Below are 14,336 nucleotides of genomic sequence, written 5' to 3'. Positions count from 1 at the left end.
CGACTAAAATTCGACTTATTTTGATTTTTTTACTTCAGCCCCACTTTTTCATTGACACGAACTATTCAGCTGCTCGAGTTATGACGGAAGTGGTTTCCGAGCATGCACATTAAAAGTAGGTCTTTGCTGCCATCTAGCGGCCATACTCCGGACATCGACGGTTCTGTGCACAAAAACGTTCCTGCTGTTTGGTCCGTCAGATCCAGGAAAGGTAGGTCAAAAGTACTTGGGAAAAGTTTGTGTAAACTTTAGGTGGGGAAACTTTTTATTTTTTCAAGGTTCAGGCAGTAGATTCTCATTTCCAAAATCTGCTACCCTGCAAGCCTAGATTCTCAATGTCCTTATCAAAGTCACACCTGTTTTCCGACTGAACAATAAACGTCTTTCTGCTGAGGATAAACCAGCCTGTTATTTTCTTTTTTTTTTCTTTTTTTTTCTTCTTTTTTATCAGGTTGGCCTTGAATCGCTCAGTGGGTCACAGAAATATATTGCTGTAATAGTGTGTATTTTTTATTTTCTTTTTTCTTTTATCAGACAGCTGTCTGGCAAAACAGTCTTTCTCTGTTGATTTTCTTTTTTCTTTTTTCTTTTTTTTTTTAAACAGCCTTGAATAATAGCATTTTAAATTAAAGACACTGGGCTTTGGCCTTGTTGTTTATCACGATTTGTTTGTTTTGATACTAACCAAGTAATTTTAACATATAAAAAACCGATCACGACTGTGCGTTAAACTTTTTCTTTTCTTTTTTCTTTTTTAATCTTTCCTTCGACCACCAGAGGGCGCAAAATAAACAATTTCAAGCAATGTGCCTTCATTTATCTGATCGTCAGTGCGCTAAGCTAGAAGCTAGCTGAGGCTATGGTAAGTAAGGACTGTCAAAGCTCAAGTTGAAGACAGTTATTTATCGTAAGTGTCCTGTCAAACCTCCCACACTTCCGTATTAAAATTGTCTGCTAATGAATTCGGTGACATTTTACCGCGGTTAGAAATGTCTATTTCGTACTTCATTCCGATTCGAAAGTGAATTGAGCAACAGGAAGCCGGCCTTAATTAGCGTACTACACTGTAATGTGACATGTAGCATAATTGGCGCCTCAAATGTTATATAAACAATTTAATAATAATTAAAAAACAAAACAAAACAAAAACTCCCAACGTGCTCAAATTACTACATGTTGTAATAGGAAAAAAATAAGTAAATGATGCTTGTGTACGACAAAGGTTTGACGGTGGCTGACGCTAACTATCTGGAATTTATGGCGATTTCAATTGCTGAGATTTGCAATGTATCGAGATATGATGTTTTTGACCCCTGACCCCTAAAGGTAAGACATCGCTGCTATTTTGAGCAGCAGCCTCCTGTGCTGTATCACTGTAGTGTACAGACGACAGCGAAATGTGTGACCAAGTCTCCAATATTCATTAACAAATTAATTTTGATTTATGCAAAACAAAATACTCCGTCTTCTGCGCAAAACACTTTTCTCAAAACTGTTGTGTCCTGTTGTGTCCACTTATATCACTAGTGCTGCCCTACAGTTGTTTGCATCACCGACTCTTGCTTTTATTCTTGGACTTTCTTTTTATAGCAGCTCCAACTGTCACACACATGCCACCATCTCTCCCTGTCTCTTTCTCACACACATGCGCACGCACACACACGCACACACACACACACACACACACACTTGAGTTGATAAGATTATCGAAGGCCTCAAAGTGTGCGTGCGTGCGTGCGTGCGTGCGTGCGTGTGTAGGTCATACATGGCAGCCCCAAGAAGTGCGACCTATCCGCGGCTGTGCAGCTGTCAACCCCCCTCACCCTACTCCACCGACCCCCCCAACCTGAGGGTGTCCAAGCAGCGAGAGCAGAGAGAGGGAGAGAGAGAGAGAGGGAGGAAGTGACAGCTAACATGAACTGATTTAAGTCTCAGAACTGCAATAAGGTGAAACACGTGTCTCTTTCTTTTTTTTAAAAAAAAAAGTCACCAAAAACCAGTGAGTTGAGCTGTGCTTCAACTTGAGGCCGGAGTGGTTTGACATTCAGAGCGGACGACCTCCTCCTCCCCCCGTTCACCCCACCACCACCCCCTCTCTCACCCCCGTCACTCTGAACCAGGTCGAAGCTGTTGAAAGCGCCGTGGCGGCGGCTGCTAATGCTGCGGGATCTGGGATGGACTTACACCTCCGGCCGGCGCTCGCTAAAGGACTCATGGCGACGCGGGCCTCGGCAAATGGTTTGAGATGAAAGGTTCAGATCTCGTTACCTTCGCCTGGACTTTGCTTGCGTGTGAGGCGGGTGAGGCTGGTGAGGCCGGGGGGGATGTCCGGAGGGATTCCTGTAGGCTTCAGCGGCGAGAATGAGGTGAGTTTCTACTCTCATGTCTTGGTCGTCTTATTATATCAGTGGACTGGCATGGAGTTGGGCCAGTGAGCTGGCGTAAGCCAAAGTCTGAATGACTTATTAGCAGAATTCCATTTGTTTTTTTATTATTTTAAACGTCAAGCATGTCATCATCCTAACTCCTTGGCTTTACTGTGTTGCATGCCACAGTCTGAACAAGCATTTAGTATAAAGTTCAAAGAGGTTTGTGGCTGTACCAACAACTGTCTCTCTCTTGTCTTTAATCTTTGCTGAACACCATAAAACTGAACTAGATTTTACTTCTAACACCACAAACTCACAGATCATTGCTTTTTAATTACAACACCTGTCTGCTAGCATATTAGCACAAAGTTATTCAAGAAATAAAGACACAGTCAGCTAAAATATTACATACATTCACACATCAAGAAAACAAAACATGCATAAATGTTTGATTGTATAGATTACACATATATGCCTCTCTCGAAGTCATTGGTGGCCCTTTGACAAAAATGTAAAATGCATATGCAACAGTCCCATTGGACACTTGTGGCCAACGTTACCTAAGTAGTAGTTGGCTGTACACATAAATGTCTGGAAGCCACTTTGAGCACCTCTTGTAATTGTAGAAGCCAATGGTGACTTGTATTAAACTCGTGATGTCTGAATAACTTTGGTATTGAAATATTTATGCAAGTTTTTATCATCCTGATGTGTGTATACATCACTTTTGGATGACTCTGTCTATTGCATGAGGCTTAACTTTCACTCGCTTGTCGCACAAGAAGGACCCAGTGTGATGCGCCGTGTCGACCCGACTCTCTCATTACAGTTGTCAGAGCAACGGTCCCAGCAGCCGGCCAGCCGCCGCGTCGCCTCCCTGACCTCCGACCTCGTCCCTGACCAGGCTTGAGACCAGTAGCGTCTTCCGCCGATTCAAAAACGACAAGCGAGAAGAAGAAGGAAAAAAAAAACCACAATCGTCATGGCTGAGAGTCCGGCCAGCGTCCCTCCCAAGAGGCCCAAAGTGGCCGAGGGCCAATCAGAAGAGCCGGCGCCGCCCGTTTTCACCCGCAAGCTGCGCAAGGCGGCGGTGGGCACCGGCTGCGACATCCGGCTGCGGGTGACGGTGGCCGGCTGCCCCCGGCCCTCCCTTACCTGGTACCACAACGAGCAGCCCCTCCCCCTCCAGGGGGACCGCCAGGACTCGGGCGGCCTGTGGATCCGCGACTGCCGCACCTGCGACGCCGGCCTGTACGCCTGCGTGGCGGCCAACTGGCTGGGCGAGGCCCGCTGCAGCGCCGTCCTGGCCGTGATGGACCTCGGGGAAGGTGGGCGATCCGCACACACACACACACACAGACACAGACGAGCGACGTCGGATTAGTCAGTTGCAGCGTTGGTTTGGTTGGGTTCGTGTTGTTTTTTTAGTTTCCCTGCCTTGTAGGGGAAGTCGAGGATGCAGCTCCCCGTCAAGGTCGGCAGAGGGGCATTAAAATTAGCCGACGGTTGAAAATAGAGGCTTCCATTTTTTTTGCGGAGTGACAAAAGTGTGTGAGCTGCTGTTGTTCTATATTGACTGTGCTGCGTAAAGTGAAGTCGTTCTCACCCCAGTTGTGGGAATAGAAGTTGGAGTGAGAGACTCTCTGTCTCTCTGTCTCTGTGTGTTGATTGATTGATTGTTTGATTTTTTTTTTTTTGTTGCCCATTGGATGCTTTTTTTGGAAGAAAAAGTTTCTTGAGTCACTCCTCCCTCATTGCAATGGCCGTAAAACTGCAGTTTCTGAGCAGCGATCTCTGCTGCAAAAGTGATTTTGTTGTCTGTCTGTGAGGAAAGTCCACTCACTCACTCACTCATTTACTCACTCACTCACTCACTCACTCACTCACTCACTCACTCACATGTCACCGGCTCCCACACGCTCCATCTTGGCCAATCCCTCAGCGGCTCTGTGTCACCTGACCTGCTTTACATCATCTTTCTTCAAACTGGCGTCACAGCTTTGATATTTTCCCCCCCGATCTCCATAAACACCTCCCCTAAACCCCCCTCCAGTATTTCTTTCCCAGCGGTCCTCCCCATCTCCTCCTGCTCCTCTTTTCATGTATTTTTCAGCAGCGATCGTCTCCTCTCCTATTTCTTGACTTGACTCTCGTTCTCATTGGATGACACATTCTGTTTTGAAACCCGACTCACTTGGGACCCCCCGCCCACTGCAAAGGACATGAATTAAAAAAAAAAGAACTCTCTTGATGATCCAGTATTGACCTTTCATAACCTCTGACTCCACCAAACGGACCTGAACTTTATTTCTCAAAACCACTTTCCTCTCACGTTGACGTCCTCATTTTCCCTTTTTTTTCCTGTGTCTCTGACCGGCCCCCCTCGCACCCTCCCACCCCGACACCTCCCGCCGGCGGTTATTTATGGCGCGGTCGGTATGTGCCGTGCCGGCCGCGGGGACTCGTGCTCCGCTGATGTGTGTATGCTGCTCCCCCCGCCTTCTCCGATTGCACCAGCAGCAAGACATCACCGGATAATTATAGCACGTGGAGATGCAGCGCATGTTGCTGCGTTTCTCAGTACTTTTTAATTTAAAAAGGCGACGCACAGTCGGCTCCGGCTGCTTTAACATATCGTCCCCCAGAGATCAGAGCAATAAAGAAGAAGAAGAAGCCAGAGCGGCAGTAGCTGCTGCTGCTGCTGTGTCACTAAAAGGTCCAGACTGTGTCGCTTGACGTCACGCCTCTGGCTCCTCGGCGTCAGGGATCTGAGAGACGGAGTGCAAGTAGTGACCCGGCGGAGCGCATCTGGTATTTTCAGCTCCGTCTCTTTAACAGCAGATAGCTGCAGCCTCGTGACGCAGGCGGCTTGAACATCACAGGCCCTGCTGCCCGCCTGCACTCTCTCAGGAGCCAGGAGGCTGACAGAGGCTTTCTTAGGGGTGGGTCGGGAGGTTTGAAAATTAAAAAGGAGATACACCTCACTACTCACCGAGCAATTTGCCCGTCTTGGCTCTGATTGGTCCACCAGGGTGAGCGTGAGAAGAATGAAACGCAACAATGTCCCTCAGGTTGCAGGAGAGTTGGCCAGGAACAGAAATAAAAAAACAGAAACCACGAGCAGGATTCAGCTTCTTTGCTACCAATCCGATCGAGCTGGGAAGATCAGTGCCCCCTTGTGGAATCCCATAGTACTACACACAGCTCCCCCCCCCCCCCCCCCCCCCCCCCCAAGCAGGCCTGAGAAATATGCAACCTGAGAGTCAAGTTTCTCTCCAACTCTAGTGCTTTGTCCTCCTGTGATTCAAGAAAATGGGATGGAGAGAAGAAATGAAAGGGAGAGGGGGCGGGGGGCGTCTGAACCTGCTGGGTAACCTACGCAGGACAGCAGAGGTCGTGGAGTTGATGGAGGGGGGTGATTAATCCAGTGGCGGAGCTGGGGAGGGCCGCCGCCGGGGCAGATGGGAGGTTGTGCTGCGGCAGTGGAACCTGAAATAGAATTCTGTCGTCGCCAGTCGACACCAGGGAACGGGAGGAGACCGGGGAGAGGTGTTGGGGGGGTGCCGAGGACATCCGGGATGGGCCGGCAGAGAGTTGGCAGCTTGAGAAGTGAGGAGGAGATGGAAGAGGCGAGCGAGCTGGAGAAGTTCTACGGGCCGCGGCGGTCGGTCTAGGAGCTGGACCTCGACCTCGACCTCGAGTCTGTGTCGGTGAGAGGAGGGAGTAGAGTGATGTCGTGCAGGGAGCTGCTGGACGCCAGGAGAGCGCTGAGGAGCGTCGGAGGCCCGAGTGGGCCGAGTGGGCCGAGTGGGCCGAGGAGCAGGAGGCAGAGAGGTGAGTGGGAGACGAGAAGAAGCATCAGCTGGGTTTCTAGCAGCACTTGGGGTCGCCACTGCTCAGCCGGATTCAATTTGTGTTTGTGAGTCACAGCTAATTGGAATCCTCCCCGCCGCCGCCTCAGTCAGACAGACACACACAGACACACACACACACACAGCCGGCTGTGTGTGTCTCTCCGACGTCCTCTGTTGACCTTGGCTTAGGAAATCATCAAGTGAGGAGTCTCGTGCATTTCTGCAGGAACTAATTCTCTCAATCTAGTGCTTAATACTCACAGTGCCCTGCCTTATTGTTCACCTCTTTTTGGCCCCTTGAAACGTCTTTCATGACTTTTCTTCCTTTCTTCTGATTTCATCTCACATCCGATGCAAAAAACACCAAAAGTGCTCCGAAAAAAATTGAACATGAGACTTTTAGACCTTGTGTCCAACGTCTGCAGGGGCCCTGTTGGTTTGGCTGATGATGCTAATGCTAACTAGCCCTTAACTGCCCATTGTAATTAGGGCTGTCCCGATACTATATTTTCACTTCCGATATGATACCGATATTTCAACCTTGAATATTGGCCTATACCGATATCAATCCGATATCAGCATGCTACAAATGAAACATACTTTCAATATTTATTCTGTAGTGTGGAGTGTTAAAAAAGGCAGAATACATACCACTTATTATTAACAATTGTTAAAAAAAACTGCGGAATAGAAAAAATAAATTCAAAAATAAATCAGGAGGCTGTGAACACTGACCCAAATAACTTATAGTGCAAACAATTCAAAACAAATTAACACATTTACTGCTCGTATATTCTGAAAACAACTGAGAGCAGGAACAAAAAAACAACAAAACAATATTGTCAGTTAACTAAACTCGTGATGACCCTGACTCCTCCATTTCCACTTTCTGCAGTCCAAGCATGATGTGGCTGGTATCGGACTGATATCCGATATCAATATCGGATGGGGACAGCCCTAGTTGTAATCAGTCTTGTGAATGTTGCACACTGGACTTTCACAGGACTTGTGCAATGAACAAATTAGTCCAAGTGGAGGCTGTTCTGATGATAACAATCGTTTGATTTGCAAAACTTGCGATCTGGTTGTTTGACGGACCCAGTGAGGTGAATCGGTGCTCGTCACCGCCGGGCTCGTCGACTCGGGGCCTCTGGTCTTGAATTGCCGGATTGAACGGAGCACAGCTGAGCCACAGACGCTTGATGATTTGACATTCTCTAAATATTCTGTGCAAAGCGGATTAAAAATACAATACAATCATAACAACGAGGGGTTGGAGGCAGCTGAGCGCTGGTGGTGGCTGTTTGGCCTGGCAGACGGTGTGTTTGTGTTCCGTCATTGGCAGGAACGGGCCGGGATTGGGCCGGGATTAGCTGCTGGGATCGGGTTGCGGCGGGACTGTTGACACCGGCAATGTTGCCATCTCCCAACCCTCTGAGACGCAAACTCACTCACTTTTCTTCGTCTATGTTTCAGGCCACCAAAATGATTATTTAGACATGCACCAGTACCACTTTTTCACAGAACCAGTAGAGGACGAGTACCTGTATTTCAGTACTACCGGGCCATTACTCATTATAGAATTACTTTGATTTGATTGGTTCTACTGTGGTATCAGTATTGGTGCGTTCCTATTATTATTATTATTATCTTTTTTTTTAACAAATGTATTTTATGGAGTTTTTGGAACTTCCAAACAATCTACACCTGGGTTGGGCAAACCTTTGGACTGGTGGGCCACATTGGCTTCTAAAGTGTGTCAGAGGGGGCCGGAGCAGGAGCAGATGGATGGAGTGTTTTGGTGACCCACCTCAGAGGAGAAAATGATATATCATGGGATCCATAGTTTGCCCACGCCTGATCTACATGTTGTGCTACGTTGTAGCGATGAAATGAATTAGACCTGGAATATATTGAAACAACCTGGCCAGACTTACCGAGAACTATGAAAACTATTGGAAAAGACTTTGGTATTTAAATGTCGACCTTTACCGTCATGATTCAAGTATCAATGACCTCCAGTCTGTGTGTGTGTGTGTGTGTGTGTGTGTGTGTGTGTTGGGATCACTTAGTCACACAATCTCACGTAGGTTTGGTTTTTTTCATTGCTGAATCTTTTTCAGGATTCAAGCTTGTGCTTCTCGTCTGTTTTGTGCAAAGTCAGGACTGGACTGGGGAGTTTATTGAAAGGATGAAGACGCAGAATGTTGCTAAATTTGATTTCTTTTTTTCAAAAGTGCATTTTGCATCATGGGGGACTATGGAATTTAAAAACGTGGACTTTGATTTTGATGTGTTAGCCATCGTAAGGGCCACCCTGTCATTTTTGGATTATGCCGTTCCATATAAATATATATATATATATGTATATATATATATATGTATATATATATGTATATATATATATATATATGTATATATATATATATATATATATATATATATATATATATATATATATATATATATATATTATCGGGGTTTCGTCAGACGATCTGACTTCGCCTTCCCACCTCCCCTCAACGCACATCCTCAAAGCTGTCTGGTCGGAGGCTCTGGTCTGATGCGCCGGAACGATTGTAATGTGAACGGCAGCGGCGGCGTAGAGAGAGAGAGAGAGAGAGAGATTAGGGTGAGTTTGGCTGCTGCTGCTGATAAAGCCGTTGGGGCCGGAAGGCATCCATCAAAGGCAGCGAGCGGCTCCACCACCAGTGAACCACGACGCTCTGTCACTAAATCAATGTTTTTTTTTTTCCTTTTTTCTCTCTTTTTTGCCCTCGTTTGCCGCTTTAAGCTAATTAAAATGTAGCTGCCCTGCTTGGCTCCTCCTCAGCTTCCAGGATGGGACGAAAAAACTGCCAATTTTTGTGATCTACAGGCTGCGTTCGCTCGTCCGCGTCAGAGGTGAACACGGCGGATTGGCTTACAACGTCGTGGCCTAGCCCCGGGCGCGCGCGTGTGTGTGTGTGTGTGTGTGTGTGTGTGTGTGAGAGTCTGTGGGCCGTCAGACACAATATCAGAAGAATCAGATTCAGCAGAAGACAAACGACGCACCGCAGCAGCACCACCTCGTTATCTGGTCTCAATGGCCGAAGTTTTGTGATATTCCAGACGTAGATGGGCTGACTGACGCTGACTCACTCTGGCTTTTAGTGAACGTGCAACAGAAAAAAAAGAAAAAGGAAAAAAAAGCACAGCTCTCACGAGTGATATTTCCAAGCAGCAGCAGCAGCAGCAGGGTCGGGATGACGAGCGTGGAATCTTTTTGTTATGATGGGCGTATTGATCGGGGGGGGGGCTTTGAACCGCTACTTGGGGGTGTATCCCATATCGCACACAAAGCATTGCCATCGATCGCCGGAGCAGAGTGCCCTGGTACTGCTGATGGATGATGGAGGAGGAGGATGAGGAGGAGGTGTGGGAGGTGGAGGGGGAGGAAGAGGAGGATGAGGAGGAGGAGGCGGAGAGTGAATAGAGAGAGAAGTGTGTTAAAGCCTACAAACTGCCGTGTAAAAAAAAATAAAATCCAGATTTCTTCTTTCTTGGAACAGACAAAAAAAAAGAATGCAAATCTAAATCTAGTAAATTTAGCCTTGTTGTCGTTGTTACTGTTGTTGTCTTAATGGCTTTTCAAGCTGCCAGCTGAGAGTTGATGACCGAACAAATGGAAACGGAGTGGAACGTGGCCGCTCGCCGTTTTCTCGCTTGATGCAAAAATTCATTGTGCGAGTAAATCTCACGTATCGATTCCGTGTTTACAATACCGTAAAACACGAACGCAGCTCGTCTAAATGGCTGCTGCTGATGCAGCTGCTTTAAAAAAATACATTAAAAAATGTAGCAGATTGTTGAGCAGAAGAGGGCTGAGAGAGGAGGGTGGTGGTGGTGGTCCTCAGGTTGCAGAGGGAGGGTCTGCTGGATTTATTCTGAGATGAATTTGATGGAGGTTGTGCACCGTGTGTCTCAAAGGGCAATTAGTTCATTTCTGTGTATGAGTGAGAGTGGAGGAGAGGAGGAGGAGGAGAAGGAGGAGAAGGAGGAGGAGGCTGTTAGTCATGTGTGACTCGGCCGTCCCGGAGGAGAGCCGTCCCGTTATATTCTCTCTCTGTCTCAAATGAATGTCATTATTGCAGCGTTTAGTTGGTGATGGCGGGACTTGACATTTTCTGCTGTCCCCCACTCCCTCCCCCCCGCACATCATAAACAACTGGCGGGGGATGGGAGAGGGTGGGGGAGTTGGAGCGTATCCATCTTGAAAAAGTGCAGACTGAAGCGTTTGTTTTTTATGAGGAACTCACTGGTATCCTGTGAAGGGACGAAGTCAGCGGTTAAAAATCTGATTCATTGCTCCGACTGGAAGGGAACTGAGGGCAAAAGTGTCTTTTAAGTGAGGTTCGAAAATTCTCAAATGTTTTCTGTGTGCTCTTTCCCAGTTGGATGATATGTGGATTCAATTGTGTAGCGATGTAGCTGTCGTTATTTACTGGTTGTTATTTTTAGATTGTAAAGCCTGTAAAAAAAACTGTCCAAATTTTTAAAAAAACAAAAAAAAACAAAACACTACCACGCAGTAAAATGATTTCTGATGCTAAATTAGCAGCAAAACTAGCACATGATTTTGCTTGTGAGTAAGTGTCAGTGCACAGAAGATCATCAGTGCAGTCAACACTTTCAGATGCATTGCGGTGCAGTTATTGCTAATTACACTTCTATGCTGCTGATTCTGCACGAAAAAAAATTGCGGCGCGATTTAATGAATTTCTTATTATGACCAAAAAGTGCTTTTTCAGTATTTTCTCGTGATTTCAGCAGCTGAACCAGCAGGAAATATTTACGGATGGGCGTGCGAAATAACCTGCGTCACGCTGCAAGGGAGCTGGAGGGAGGAGGAGGAGGGCGGTCGAAGGAGGTGGATGGGGTTTGGGAGGGGGGGGGAGAAAAAAACAACATTGTGTCACACAATGTTGTTTTTTGTGTGTGTCTGTGTGTGTGTGTGTGTGTGTGTGTGTGTGTGTGTGTGTGTGTGTGTGTGTGTGTTTGTTCGTGTTTGCCGTCTCACTTCCAAACTGCCGCGAGCTTCCTTGACCTGCTGCTGGTCGTGAATACGGGTGAATAATTGATGGGTTGACGGGTCGTCGCCGTGGGCTGCCACAATAACAACTGCAACAACACACACACACACACACACACACACACACAAGCGCGTGCAGCTTTTCTTTGTCTGTTTTTTGTTGGTTTTTTTGGTGCGTTACTGAATTCCAGAAAGACACATTTCATGCATTTCATCTGTCACCCCACCACCACCACCACCACCTCGCGCCCCCTCCCCCCTCACTCTTCCTCTTCCTCCTCCTCCTCTTCCTCCTCCACCACCCTTCACTCGTCTAAAGCCATTCCAGCGCTGCTCTTCTTCTTCGTCCTCTTCTTCTCCTCTCAGCCTCTTCTCTGCTCCTTGTTTTTCCTCCGCTGCTCTTATCACCGCAGTCGAGAGCAGCGCCTCTGCCCCCCCCCCCACCCTCCCTCCCGTTCCGAGAGAGCGCTCCCTCTCTCTCTCTCTCCCTCTCTTGCAATCCAAGCGACAGGGACAGAAAAGGAGGAGGAGGAGGATAGCGAGAGAGCGATCGCGAGGGGGAGAAAGAAGAAACCCAGTGGAGAATTGAAGGTCTACGTCAGAGAGAGACGCTGCTCCCATCAGCCATCAGAGAGCCACTCAGACACAAAGACACCTGACTGCTGCCGCTGCTGCTGCTGCTGCTCCGCTAGCCTCATAGCTTAGCGCTCCTCCCTCCTTTAAATTAGCTCTTTATTGTTGTTGTTGTCGTGGTGGTGGCCGCTACCACACCCCGGTTGCTTCTCCGGACGGTGAGGATGTTGCTTTTGTTGTGAGTTGCTTTTGGTGCCACAGGTTAAAAAGTGGCTTTGGCACTTTTCACTAAGATGAAGAAAATCTGGTCCAAGAAGCGTTTTCAGGTGAGTCGGCTTTTGCTTGTTTTGGGGGGGGGGGGGGGGGTGGGGGAGGGGGGGGGGTTGCTTGTACGTTTGTGTGTGTAAAATGGAAATATTTCCGTGGGAGATTGTGATATTTTGCCACCACACCCTCTACCTGATTATAGTGTGTTGAGATTGTGCCAGAAGTCAGACAGACAGAGAGAGAGTCGAGGTGATTTATATTTTTATGTTTTGTTTATTCTTGACTTATTTCTACTGTCTGTTCTACTGCGGACAAAGTGAGGACGAATCAGGAAGTCAACTCCAGGAATACTCTGGTTTCCAGGAAGAAGGGAAATCAGTGACGAGCGCTCGAGAGGCGTCGCTTTTATGTAATCAAAACTGTGCTCTCGCCTCTCGCTCAACGCCTCACACGGGGGCCCATTGTGACATTTCTTACTTATTTTTTCATTTCCTAATTTTATTTATTTGGAGAGAGAGTATTTGGGGCGGATGGAAAGTGTGTCAGTAGGTTCTCGTCCGTGGAGAGCTGAGAATCAGGGCATCACTCACTCACTCACTCACTCACTCTCAGGCTGGAACAACAGGAGGATTTCAACTGGTCTTCTAAAATTTTTGTGATCCCCCCCAGCAGGGGGCAGGCAGCAGATTTGCGGGAGTAATACCAGCTGGGATTTGGATGACATCCATGGAAAAGGGGGAGAAAAAAAATCACTTTATTTGAAGCAGCGGCTATTGTAACTGTGGCTGTTGGCCGCTGATATGAATGTCTAGAGGCCACGAGCACCATGAGGCTGAAGTCGGTCAAAGTGCTGCTGCAGCTGCACACAGTCAATTTGCCTCGACACATGAACAAAAAAACCCTGAACCAACGAGCCAATAGGGAGAGAGCAGCCGTTGCCGAGGGGAGGATGAGGTGGGAACAATTGCAAAATGACTCACTTTGGACTTTTTCGACACTTTTTGCTTTCTTCTTCTTCTTCTTCTTCTTCTCCTTCTTCCTCTTCTTCCTCTTCTTCTCCTTCCCCGCGGCAGAGCAGTGACTCACTCTCTGCTGACTGACAGACTGTCCAAAGAAGCACTTTTTTTTTCGCCCCGGTGCTTCATCAGCATGAGGACGCTAACTCAGCCGAGGCCCAGGGGAAGGAGGCTGTGTCAGAGATCTCAGAGCTTCTCCCTGGCCGACCCACCAAATGACCCCACGGCATCGGCACCGCGCCAGAACTGTAGCGATCACGTTATGTCCAAACACGCTGCAGGTCCTGCGAGGCGTCAGCTTCAGCAGGAAGTTGTAAACTTAAGCAATAGGGTTCGTAGTTGTTTGGATTGACTAATATTAGTTGGAGATGCCCCGATACCACCTTTTACAGAACAAGTAGAGTACGAGTACTTGCATTTCAGTACTGATACTTAGTACTTGATATGGCCATTACACATCATGAGCTGCGTTTCCATTACAGTTTTTCGCAAAACAAGAGAAATATTTCTAAAATTTCGACAAAGTACAATTGCGATTTGCAGGTGTTTCCATTCAATGGTGTGAAGCACGTAAGCCGTAATTCCTGTAAAATCTCGTCCCGTGCGATTTACGAAAATTACATTTGCTTTTGTTTGTTTACATTTGTTAGCTGTCAAGAATGGTTTTCTCTTTGATTACTTGTGAGAAATGTTCCGTCTCCTCCTCCGTCCAAACACAACGTGCCATTTTCACTGGTCAGTGAACTGGTCACGTGACCCCAAACGTCACGTCCGGTGACGTGGAAATGCGAAAAAAATCTTTCCATGACATTTTTGCGATATACCTCTGTATCGATGCGTCTGAAAAACCACCTCATGAGAGCGTCTAAACCTTTCAGCGATATTTGAGAGGTTTTTCAAAGTTTACATGAGCAGTTTTTTATTGTGACATTTAGGTCTTGTGCAATCCTAGGGGCGATGGAAACGCTGCTATAGAATTATTTAGATTTTTTTCAAAATATTTTCCACAGATGTTCTCTTATTTGAACAACATTCCTCTGCAAACATGGGCTGACTCTCACAAGTTTCACTGCAGTGCAAACACAAATGTAAAAAAAAAAGTGATATCCATACATGTCCGACTGGTATGTGCTGCGGTATCGGCACATATACGAGTGAGAGCAGAGTGCTCAACCCTGATATCGGT

At 47.1% G+C, this 14,336-nt stretch overlaps 1 protein-coding gene across 5 annotated transcripts in view; it reads left to right on the top strand.

Annotated features, from left to right (window-relative positions):
- The first annotated feature begins 1,787 nt into the window (after positions 1–1,787).
- The window catches only part of LOC142903122 (striated muscle preferentially expressed protein kinase-like), a 44,935-nt gene continuing 32,386 nt past the window's right edge, over positions 1,788–14,336 (top strand). For 2 of the 5 annotated variants that reach the window (XM_076048597.1, XM_076048598.1), the window contains exon 1: positions 11,786–12,193. In XM_076048597.1, the coding sequence (XP_075904712.1) occupies positions 12,161–12,193 (33 nt within the window). In that variant the 5' untranslated portion in view covers positions 11,786–12,160. Of the gene's footprint in view, positions 2,367–3,198; positions 3,698–11,784; positions 12,194–14,336 lie in introns of those variants that run through there. The other 3 variants (XM_076048594.1, XM_076048595.1, XM_076048596.1) reach the window with 3 other exon arrangements.

This window comes from Nelusetta ayraudi, unplaced genomic scaffold (assembly GCF_046127955.1).
Source record: "Nelusetta ayraudi isolate G7.1 ecotype Tasmania unplaced genomic scaffold, CSIRO-AGI_Nayr_v1 ptg000106l, whole genome shotgun sequence".
Lineage (NCBI taxonomy): Eukaryota > Metazoa > Chordata > Actinopteri > Tetraodontiformes > Monacanthidae > Nelusetta > Nelusetta ayraudi.
This window is presented reverse-complemented; position numbering and strand designations above follow the sequence as displayed.